The 12,413-nt window shown below is 36.9% G+C and overlaps 1 protein-coding gene across 1 annotated transcript; it reads right to left on the minus strand.

The window, feature by feature from the left end:
* Positions 1 to 2,956: 2,956 nt before the first annotated feature.
* On the minus strand, positions 2,957 to 9,899 carry LOC135689607 (interferon regulatory factor 1). The gene is made up of 8 exons (XM_065206895.2): positions 9,665 to 9,899; positions 7,954 to 8,404; positions 7,662 to 7,708; positions 6,769 to 6,853; positions 6,315 to 6,400; positions 5,779 to 5,877; positions 5,011 to 5,074; positions 2,957 to 4,101 (listed from the first exon to the last, which is right to left on the minus strand). The coding sequence occupies exons 2-8, from the start codon at positions 8,372 to 8,374 to the stop codon at positions 3,944 to 3,946; spliced, it is 960 nt and encodes a 319-aa protein (XP_065062967.1). The 5' UTR covers positions 8,375 to 8,404; positions 9,665 to 9,899; the 3' UTR covers positions 2,957 to 3,943.
* Between the last annotated feature and the right edge of the window lie 2,514 nt (positions 9,900 to 12,413).

Below are 12,413 nucleotides of genomic sequence, written 5' to 3' on the forward strand. Positions count from 1 at the left end.
CGAATGTTCCATCAAATTTCTATACAGGAGAAGGAATTGAATTTACTGATTTGCCAGCATCAACAGGAAGTGTCCGTTGTGGGCGTGTCGCGAGAGGGATTATATTTTGCGACGTCGCGAGTTGTCAGCTGCGAGTTGCGAGTTGTGAGTTGTCAGTTGCGAGTTGTCAGCTGCGAGTTGCGAGTTGTCAGTTGTCAACTGCGAGTTGCGAGTTGTCAGATGTCAGTTGCGATTTGTCAGCTGCGAGGTGCGAGTTGTCAGTTGTCAGTTGCGAGTTGCGAGTTGTCAGTTGCGAGTTGTCAGCTGCGAGTTGCGAGTTGTCAGCTGCGACTTGCGAGTTGCGAGTTGTCAGTTACGAGTTGTCAGCTGCGAGTTGCGAGTTGTCAGCTGCGACTTGCGAGTTGCGAGTTGTCAGTTGCGAGTTGTCAGCTGCGAGTTGCGAGTTGTCAGCTGCGACTTGCGAGCTGCGAGTTGTCAGTTGCGAGTTGTCAGCTGCGAGTTGCGAGTTGTCAGCTGCGACTTGCGAGTTGCGAGTTGTCAGTTGCGAGTTGTCAGCTGCGAGTTGCTAGTTGTCAGTTGTCAGTTGCGAGTTGTCAGCTGCGAGTTGTGAGCTGTACTAGAAGTGAGCTGTGTGTTTCACGAGTTGTCAGTTGTCAGTGTCGTGTCGTGTCGAGATGTTTTCAGATGACATCTGTCAGAGCACCTTTGAAAGATTAATTTTCCATCTTTCTTCCTATCAGTGTAGCTGATGTTAAACTGTTGTTTTATGGACTTCTTTTTCATAATAAAACGTAGCTTTGCAAAAGCTTACATGTACATATAGACCATATACTTTTTACGTGCCTCAATCAATCATTCAAAATCAACCTTGAGCCAAAAATCATGCTATATGAAACTTTTCTGCAGGTTGCAAATTTAATTGGCATTTAAAAATATTATATGAGAGAAAAGCTTGTGGTCAAAAGTCGTTTGCTTTCCGCGGAGTTGATACATGGAACAAACTCCATTCTGATATCAAGTTAACTCCTTCCATCCAGTCATTTGAAACCAAACTCAAAGCTCATATTTGAAAATATTCAAGGAAAGCTGGTTGAAATTTTTCGTTTTTCTATTCAATTTTTAACTACAAGGTGTTTCGTATATTTATAGGCTTAGACGATTGTTGTGATAGGCTATTTTTGTTTTCAGTTGCAGTGAATACTGTAAAACAGTTATTCAAACTGAATTGTAACCCTGCATAAAGGATTTTAAAAATAAAATAAATAAATAATGGAAAAAATTTAGACCAAAAGTAAAAAAGTTATAACTTTGATTAAAATATAAGTGCTACAAGCTAGATATGATGCAAATTTTAGCACGTTTACACGATGATGACCGCAACATTTTTTCGGCGAAAGTGACTCAAATTTGATAATTGAATAGAAATGTCACTAGCATTTGAAACAAATAAAAAAGCTCAGCAATGAATTTGTTTACAGCTGTAGAAAAACCCTCCCTAGCAAGTTTCTGTTTGAAAATTGTCTATCATTAAATTAAAATGAAGGACGAATGTTGAAATTAAAGACATTATAATTGAGGAACTCTTAAGAAACCATGAGTATTGGAATTTCCCGAGGAGTTAAAAACTGGAATACTCGACATATGCAAATTGTGTATGGCGGGAAAAGCAAATTAGGGCTGATTCGAACTTTCTGAAAAAGTTGACATAACCAAAGACAAGACAATTTCTTCTTTCTCCAGAGCAGAGAGAAAGCTCCAGACTGAGTAAAGGACAGGTTTCTTATTTTACAGAAGGATAGTAATTTGCAGTAAGGACAAAGTAAACATATTTTCTTATTCAAAGGACAGCTTTGGCGAAAACGTAAATAAAGTTGCATATGATAAATTAAAGCACAGGTGAACATAAAACCAAAACTGTCATAAACTAACCTTTGTACAAAAAGCAGCTAGAAAGTCATCAAATTCCGAAGAAATATGCAAACAGCTTTTGGCACAAACAGTGCAACCTCGACCGAAAATGTTTTGCTAATATTGTCCAAACAAAGTTTAAGCATGTGTCATTTTGAACGAAGCCGAGGAAGAACAAATCAACGGCAGCCAAGCATATCACATGCACGAAGAAGAACACCTTTGGATGATCTTTCTTTTACACTGTATCATCTTGGGACACCTGGTTATTTTTTTTGCAAGGCTTTTGTTTAGTTCCGGCCAATCCGAAAAGAAGCAACTTAAGACAATGAGGTTCGTCGACGAGATTCGTGAAACACACAGCTCACTTCTAGTACTGGACAATCCAAGACAGCCATTTTAAAGTCAGTGATTGTCACTTAATTCAATATACAAAAAGGCGAAATGTTAGAGAAATAATTAAAACAACAAATGAAGCCACTCATTTGCCACTCGCGTTTTAGAAGCCCAGACTAATTCAATAAGAATCTCTGAATATTTTCAAATTTGGTAGAGATGTGAAGAAGAAATATTTTATCTGTAAGCAAAAGATATAAACTTGCTGCTGTGAATAGAAACTTTGCATTTGAACAACCACCCTCCTCCTTCCAAACCAATATATTACACAGCTAATAGAATCTTTTCAAAAAGTTGGCATGGAATCACATCTCTTGCTACAAGTTTTCAATACATCAGGATATATTCTATTTTGATAGATTTAATGTGATTTTAAGAGCAAGCAGTGTTTAGGGCCTCCTACAAAGATGGTCATGCCCCAACTTTTGGGAAAACAATAAAGCTTTTTAAAACATTTTGTTATAGATGTTGAATTCTCTCTCCAACCCCCCCACAAAATCCAAACTGTGTCGGAATCCATGATGATTGCTGCCGATCTATTTCATTTATCTTTAAATTATAATGAACTTACTGAAGCATACTTCTTATATTTAGCTCTTTCCAGAATACAACACCCTTTTAGCAAAAAGCATATCACTTATGATAAGAATACTTTCTAAAAGTGATAGATATGTCATATAAAAACTAAAACTACGTACAGCCATGTTTACAACATTTAAAACAAAGTCTACAAATTATTGATAATAGATAATACAGAAAGGTGTTTTCATTGACAAAGAAACTAATCTAAGGACCATTTACATAAGGAAAGTTGCGTGCAACACAACCTCTTCTTTGACACGATATATATTCAGATTTACTAACAATCTTTTAAGTTATGTTCTATGGAGAAAAAAATAAAATACTATGATTTTGTCTAATAATTTCTACTCATTGAAAAATTTCAAATAGAGGTTGTTGTTATAACTTCTTTGTCGTCCCAATCCTGTTTAAGGTGCTTGTGTATGGGGAAGTTTTATGGTAAATGTATCCTTTAAAACAATACATAAATAGAAATGTTTATGGCAAATGCAACATTTTGCAAAAAGGATTTGGTAAAATCGTTAGCTGTTACTGATAGTTTATGATACAAAATGCACTTTGTTTTTACAACTTTACAGATGGCAACGCCAAGTCAGAGCAATATCGCAGGCCCAGGGAATCTACTTGGTAGGCCGACAGGAATCTCTCTCTTGCCATGTATTCTAAGTATGATCTACATATTGTTACGATTTCTGTTTTTATATGCTTTCTTTGTCGTTTGTTTCTCGTTCTGTCTTGTTTAATACTTTTAAGGCAATCGCCAGATACTGAAGGGGGTCAAGTCATCTTTTAATAAGAAATTGACCAATCAGTGACTGTGATTCCACTTTTACGCTCATTGATTGGCTAATATTGATTGACAGATTGCTTAAGCCATTTCTATATCTGTCGATTACTTGTAACTCTGACAAGACCTTGGAACAAAAGTCATTAGCCAGGAGGAGATAAATAGGTATCTACAATAAGACATGATAAATGCCTTAACATTTCAAATATCTTTACTCTCTATGATGTCATTGTATTGTCCTTCCAACTGATGCACTGCATTTCTTTGAGTTCAATAAGGTAATGACAACGAATAATCCTGAAAATCGTAGCTTGGAGGAGAAAAGAAGATGTCTTGCCTTAAATATTGGGATTTGCTTGACACTCCGGTTGAGAGTGAATCTTGTTCATAGCTGAACGCAGCACTGCTGTTTACTAATTCTGTTAAAACTGAAAGAGAATATAAATTATCAGACCTATGAACGCTCTGAAGATTTATTTAGAGATGATTCTTCGCAATTATAATGCAATAATGTCTTACGCATACATTAGGGAAATCGCCACCAAGGAAATCAAGGGTTGAGCTAAGTTTATGATACCTATAACATTTTATGGTATTCATACTTGAAGCAACTTCTAATTTTGCTTATACTTGTAACAGAAATATTACATATAAAAAACATTGTATGTTTGATGTTTTGGGTTAAGGCTTTTTAGCGATATCCACTTGCTATAGCTTTTGGGCGATTGGGGGAGTTGCAGATTTGCGGCACTGTTTTCAACTGCTCTTTGCAGATTTCACGATATCATCGTAGGATTGCGGCCTCTGAAATTTTATCGCTTTACCTCGTTGAAAATGCGAAATATTTATAAATTTTATTTTCACCTTGATTAGAATATAATGGTTTTTAATCCACCAAGAATAGCATAATGTACATCAGCATAGCATTAGTTTTACAAGCATAGTTTCATTCTTCCAAAGGTTTGAAGTCACGTTGGCGCAATTACAGCTTCGATGGGCAAGTGGAAGGGGGGGGGGGGTTCTTTGCAACGTTGTTTCATAAGACCAGTCGCCAGAAAACTTAAACTTAGGACTGCCGAATTGGACCAATCCTACTCGGCTTGAGTTTCTGGCCCCTGTGATAACCTCTACCTATGATTACCACATATGCATAAAATTATAGTTGACTGAGGATTCTTGAAAACTGATTGTCAGCCCCGATATCAAACATATATAGCGTTGGTTATAAGTGGGAACACTGAATTTCCCCACTTGAAGTAGCAGCAGAAAAATCAGGCGCAGACAAAAAATAAGAAAAATACGAAAATAAAGGCAAGTTTACAAAGTGAAGCACTTACCAGCTCCTATTTTTTCGCTGATATCTTGTGAACTATCCTGACTGCAAACACTAGGGCTAAGAAGCTGAAAAGAAAAGAAAATGAAATTCACTCAGGCCTAGGACAATTGAGAGATTCTCAAACTTTTGAACTTGATAATTCAATACTTTTTGTTTTGTATACAGAAAGAAAACTAGCGTTAAACATTTATAATCCTCGTTGTAGATAGTATTCATTCGATCATCAAACCGAAATTGAAAAATGATAGCATTTGACCATAAAATTCTTGAATCAAAAGTTAACGTTTTGAGATAACGAACAGTGTCTATTTGGTTCACAGATCAACGCTATTTTGTTTATAGAACAGGGCGGTTCTAAGTTGCTACTCCAAGTTTCACGCTTATTGCAATTATCGGGCAATTAGCTCAAAGATCAATAATTTTTCATATTCAGAGCATTGACTGAGGAGTTTTGACTGGCTGAAGCAAACCATTAAAGGGGCCTATGTTCTAAGCGTGCTTTATAAAAAGATTGGATGCTAGGTCAAGGAGGCAACCAGTGATGGGACAAACCATTAAAGGGGCCTATGTTCTAAGCGTGCTTTATAAAAAGATTGGATGCTAGGTCAAAGAGGCTGCCAGTTATGGGACAAACCAGCTGCTTTCCTATTCAGTAGTAGGGCAGCAAGTTGGTTCTGGTGGGGCAGTTGCCCGCCCGTCTGAATATTTAAAGATGTCTTTTACCTACTTAACGATTACAAGTACAAAAAAAGAAAAAAATTAAACCAACCTCGACGAGCTTGGAGACATCGCTAGAGCAGGAATCTGAGCTGCAGTTACTGCTTGGAGACAATTCCAGATCTCCAAATTGGTAATTATTGAGAGAATTCTGTGAAAGAAAGAAAGAACCGAGGGTTTGAGCAAAGGAAGCTAGTGCAGCTGAAAACAAACGTAAAACAGAGATACTATCTATATATATTTAAGATCTCCTTCTGTATTCCCCCCCCCCCCCCCCCCTTTGTCTGTATAAAGAAGGGTGAGAGTTCTTGATTTAAGAAAGAGCAGGGGGAGAAAAGAAGAGGGTAATAATAATGATAATAATAATAATATAATTATTCATACAGGGTTGCTTTTTCAGCAACAAAGGTGCTGTTATCAATAAGGGCCCTGTTAAAAAGGAGTTACTTACAATCAGAATCTTGAAATTGAAGCTTTAAAATCATTCTCTACTTTATACTACAAGTAAAATCATTCTCTAAATTCTCTACGGTACAGTAGTTTTTTTTTATTTTGAAAAAAATATTAGGCTCTATCATAACTGCTTACAGTAAGTGGGTAGAACTGAGTGGCATCTTCTGCTTGAGAAATATCAATTGATTGCTCTTCAGATTTCACTTGGGAATACGTATGATCTAAAAAAAAAATTTTAACACAATTACTTATTAAAAGTATATGATTATGAAATACATGTGGTTAGTTTCCCTAACAATAAGCAGTGTGATCACTTGACAGAATGTTCATAGTTCATTGTGACAGCACCCAACGAAGACTAAAAAGCCATGGCCTCACAATCCCTACAAAGGTAATTTTCTGCAATTTACTGAAATACATAAATTGGTAGATCACAAATAATTCGATCACAATTTTAAGTGATAAAAGTTGTCTTTTTGAGCATTTTTGTTTGATACTTGAGAAGCAATTGTTTTTTTTGCTTTTAGTTACAGCACAATGAAACGCTCTCTGAACACGTGATCATAACAGAGTTAATATGTTAGCGTACCACTGTTCAAATGCAACATCTGGCTTGAAAATTCTTGTTCATCACTTTCCATGAGAGTAGGTTGATAAACTGGAGCAGATTTGGTCTGTAGGGAAATCAAAACCCTGTTAGCTGAAAATTGGAATTAACCAAAATTGATTTCAGACTGTCTAAAAATGCATTATGGGATGCTTACGTAGCGCAATGGCTCACTGTTAGCAATGAGTCTTTAACTAGGGTGCATTAATGTAAATAAATTGTCCTCTTAGACCCCTGCTAGCTCTCTTTTTGGCAAAATTTTTGCTTGCATTTGTTTACTCGTGGATTTTGGCTCAATTTATTTGCTTTAATGTACAGCCTTTTTAGTATGAAAATATCGGCAAACTTACATCTTTAATTTAGCAAAAAAGTTGGAGGGTCGTGGCATCTTCTCCAATTGGTGCAGGCCCGGCTTTAACAAGCCATCTTTAACTGACATGCACATTAACCCCCCCCCCCCCCCCCCACCACTTTTTCGAGAAGAGATAAGAAGAGTGATACTCTTGAAATTTTTGGTCTGGCCTTTAACAATCAAAATATATATTATATTCAACGCAATTATAACTAACTTCCTTTTCTTGATTTGGTCCGTGGCCTCCGATTCATTTTGGTTTTACAAAGAGGAAGTACTTTGGGGAATCTCCCTTACATCATATGATATAATTGTTTCTAAGAACTAAGAACACATAGCGGTATTTACAACAGACGAATCAACTAGAAATAGCAGGTTCTCTCGTGGAGATAAAGAAATTGGTAAAAAAAGTATAAACTACATACTTTTGGGAATAATTCGTATGTAATAAACGATTTATAGAAACGACTGGTATGGGGAAAATGGCATTTATACTGCGAGGACATGGGTCAAGCTTACTTACCCGATGCAGACCCCGTGTTATCATCGGCTCCTTTTCATCCACAGAGCCTGGTAAAATGAATAAACAGTGATAAGTTGTAACGTGTATATTTTATATAAGACTTTTTGTTTTTGAAACGAAAATCATCAAACGAAATGCGTTAGCGATAAATAATTTGGAAATGAAACTTACCACAATGATTAACACTGGAGAATGAAAATTTGAAATTAAAAGAGGACCATGACTTTTATCAACGCAACTAACTGACATATATTGGCAATTGATTTATTTAAACAGAAGGAATCTGGCTTACCGGTTGAATTCGATCGAATTTTAGTAATTTTGCTTTTCGTCCTGCACTGCGGAAGAAGCCTAAAAACTTTGTACGCATCGCGTCCTTTTGTTTTCCCCTCCTTGTGCACAACTTCGATATCATTCAATGCATTCAAAGCACATCGAAAATTCGCCTTCCAGTGCTTTGCAAGTGCTCTCTTCTGTTTTTCGCTTAGGTTGCTTGTTTCCTTCGAATACTTCCCAGTGTACACCGCCCACATCTTGAAAATGCTTGCGTCTCGGTCTATGTCCCATCCATGTCTAGAGGCATGCTTCCAGGGCACGCGGAATTTGCCTGCATCTCTGTCAGTCCACTCTACTCCATGGTATTCCCCACTATCAATAACTTTCTTCAACCAATGTCGCATTTTTAAGCGCTCTCCATTACGTACATCCTCCATCGTGTAATAATTCTTGAATTTTGAAGAATCCTAAATCACAAGAAGATTTGAATTCAAACTGAATGCGAGGTTTTCCTTTCTTGGTAATGAAGTCACATGGTCATTAGAGGAAGGAAACCCATGAAACCCAAGAAGGTGACTCTAATGTGCCAAAATTATTTTTCTGGATAGGTTTCTTGACCACTATGGTGTAGTGGGGCAATTGTCTCTATGCCAAAGAAAAGGGCGTGTCCTAAGATAATTTCATGAGTGCCAGCCCAACCGATTTATTCACTCTGGCTATGCGACTGATTTAACTAGTTTCAATGAAACAGCATTAATAAGAGTTGATCTTGAGACATATAAGTAGAATTTTGTTGTGAACAACTGAACATGCTTCCTTTCTGTTTAAATACTGATACTAAAAAGCCATAAGCAAGGAATGCCAATAATATTATGAAAAGTAAATGCAGTTCGTGGAGAACACTAAGAAAATGAGTTCTCCTTTATAAAACTATGCAGTTGCCTATAAAAGGCCTGGAAAATGGGGGTATGGGGTGTACTTCTCTGAAAAATTGTGCAAAATGATGTCTTATATACAGCTTGCAAAATTTAGCTCCCTTAAAATATAAGAAAATTAGCATCTTGCCTGGGCCTCTTTCAGTTATCAGGGCCTCTGATGAAGGGGGGCCGGGGGGCCATGGCCCCTCCAGTTTTTTGCAAGACAATAGAGCATTTTATAAAATCTTTTGTTGTGGGTGTTCAATTTTCCCTTGCCCCCACTTTTTACCCTTTGGCTGTGCCCATGGCTATTTCCAAATATTCTATTACAACCTTTAATATCTGACTTTTCCTAAATCTTGATGTATTCAAATTTAAATTTAAAGCATAGCCAATAGATTCAAATTTAAATTTCCCTATCAAAGACAAAAACCACCTTTTCAAAGCCCCAAAATAAATTCTAAAATATAATGATTCAGTATTCATTATATAATGATTCTCAGATATGCTTTTTGGTTTAATATCTCAAACCACTTCACAAAATTTGGCATCTTTCAAGAAAAGTATTACGTTAACGAAATCTTTAATTCAAGAACATCAAACCAATGTTTGCCTGTGATCATATTGGACTTCAAAATTATTGTTGTTTCTGATCAAGGCCTGCTCAGCTCTGTGAAAAAGATAATGCATAGGAAAAGCAAAATTGTCTTAAACATTTCGCTAAAGCGTAAAATTTTAAAATCAAAATATTCAGCCTCTCGATAGATCCGCTACTGCAAGAATGGACGTGAATGTAAATGCTTCACTGACCTTGTTTGTAGAGGAACTAGTTCTTCTTCTTTCTGTTCGCTGTCTGTAAGTTCTCTTACCACGCTAACTTTTCAAACCTGCTTCCTAGACCAACAAGTACGCCGATGTGCTCTCTTAACACACTTCTTCAAAATATGCAAGAGTAAGTCTTATTCCAAGCTTTATATCACTGAATGGAAGAGCCCATCAGTTTCCTCGATAGGCTCGGGACTTCCCCATTTCTCAGTTCAAGTTAAAAATAGTCCTTACACGCACTAATCCTCAATCAAGTCACATGGCAAAGGCCGGGTAACAGAACAGGGCAGGACATTCTGGGTAAAACAAAGCGTTTGGTGGAGAGGAACTCGATGAGGTCATTTCCAGGATCTGGCTGGGAAAATCAAAACGATATTTGATTGCGAACGTGGAAGTATATAATTAGTAAACATGAATAGCAATTTGCACGGGAGATTTTAAGATTTGGACTAAAACACTTGTTTTAGGCAGTTTTCTCTTGAGGAGGAGAAAACTGCACTAACTTCAACAAAAGCGCAGAAAGTCCAGAAGAACGTTTTTTGTGTCTTCAATTTGAATACGAAATTTGAAATTTCGATATGAGTTTTAAACAAACATATGTAAAGGAAAACACCTGAGGAGGGAAAAGGAACAATCACTCACAAAGACCATGGAAGTGGGGGGGGGGGGTTCATCAGAGGGTTTCGAATAAAACAATGAATTGGTTTTCTCAAACAGTATTTATGTAGATCTAGTTTTCAAGGGCCTAAAATCTGGAATTCACTCCCGGAATCAATCAAGACTGCACAAAATACTAGACAATTTAAAAATTTGATCAAAACTTGGTTCCTTGAAAACAAGTGCGCATGCTCATTTTGCAGTAAATGAACTGTCTTATGCAATTCTTAAAATTGCTTCATGTTAGTCTTAATTAGTGTATATTCACTATTGTAAAAACGAATATTAAATGATCTACAATACAATACAATGCAATGCAATACAATACAATGCAAAGCAATGCAATACAATGCAATGCAATGCAATGCAATGCAATGCAATGCAAAGCAATGCAATGCAATGCAATGCAATACAATACAATACGATACAATCTAGACCCAATCTCAAATTTGAACTGAATTTCAAGGATATCTGCTGCCAAAGATAATACCTTTCCTGCTGCAAAGAGGAAGTAAGGCCACTAGCATTTCTAAGGGTCTTATTCCTCAGTCACAAAGTAAATTGTAGCAGTTTTCCATGTCTGTTTGACGAAAAAGAATAAAAAGGCATCTGTTGATTATTTCTTTATTTAGAAAGATTGACTGGCACAAAGTATGATTTTGTAAAACATCAACAAGAACAATGCCATCTTCGACACCGCGGCCAAGTACAGAATCGAATCCTTTCTTATCAAAGTTGCAAATTTTCGCTTCTTACACATACACTCCCTTTTTATAAGAACAATTTGATAAGAACACGAGCCTTAAAATAAGTCAAAGGGTGCGAAGAAATTAAAAGCAAGCTGTGGTTGAGCTACGGTAAGCCGGGATTTTGAGCAAAGTTGTGAAATCTCCTTAAAAAACTTCATCTCAAAAGTAAGTAGCTTCATCTCAAAAGTGAATTGTCAAACTTGTCTCAAAAAAGGATGTCTTGTTCACTTCGTGGGAAAACAAGACTTGAGCACCCCCTACAGCACACTAGTTAGCAACTGCACTGCTAACACCACATAAATTAAAAAAAAAGAAACAATCCAGCTTAAACTTTTCGTAAACGTTGTATTCACCACACCAATAGGCTCTAAGAGATCCTTTAATTCAAATTATTCTTTTGTTTTAGCCTAATGAATCAAATCTGTTTGCCTTCTGTTATTGTATCAAGTTACTTTACTTGGAAAAGCAGTGGGCGTGTCACCACATTCTTCTCGTGATAACCAAACAACCTAACAAATTACTGTGGAATCGCCTTTAAGGGAACGAGGTTTCTGAGAAAATTGGGATTTGAGAAGTTGGAAGGCCAATCTAGTTTGCTGTAGACACCACGCCTGTGTTAGGCTGTCACCTTTATGCTAAAAGATTTGATCAAAAAACAATAACCTATCGTTTTACGTTTTACTTTCACAGTTCATGTACAAGGAGTTATCATCTGAATCTCAACCTTTCCTTTCTCCTTCCTTGCTTCAACTGTTGTTAGCTGCTTTCATTTTCTGAACTTGTTTTGTCTAGAAATACCAGATTGGCAACCCCTTATACAGAAGTGAAGTCCCTTCAGCCAAATTCCCTTGTTCAAAACAGTTTTGTGCTGGCTGAATGATCTCTACCCAACAGCTCAGGGATATTGTCCTCCACAACATTTGAAAGAATTATTCTTATGCCAATTTCCTTTCCTCCTTTCCTCCTTTTCTAAAACACATTGCCCTGCCTACCCAAGCCTTTCCTACTTTGGAATGCTTGCGACAACCCTTAGCTTTAAAAACAATATCAGAATCCAAAAAGTATTTATTCACTAGATCTCTGCAAGAAAGGCGAACAAATTGTTGCCAAGATTTTGCGTAAACCAATGTCCCCTTGGCCACGACAACAATGCAAGATCTTTACTGTCCTCGTACATTTGAACAGCAATAATTTTGCAGTTACCATTTATGTTGCTTTTTATCCAAAAATGCTATCTTATCTTGAATGTGGATAAAGGAAAGATCACGGTAGCAGGCTGCTCTACGGACTCCAATCCCAGGGGAGGAGCACTCCCGGAAGCAGGTTTT

Source organism: Rhopilema esculentum, chromosome 5 (assembly GCF_057945365.1).
Source record: "Rhopilema esculentum isolate cy_ngs chromosome 5, ASM5794536v1, whole genome shotgun sequence".
Lineage (NCBI taxonomy): Eukaryota > Metazoa > Cnidaria > Scyphozoa > Rhizostomeae > Rhizostomatidae > Rhopilema > Rhopilema esculentum.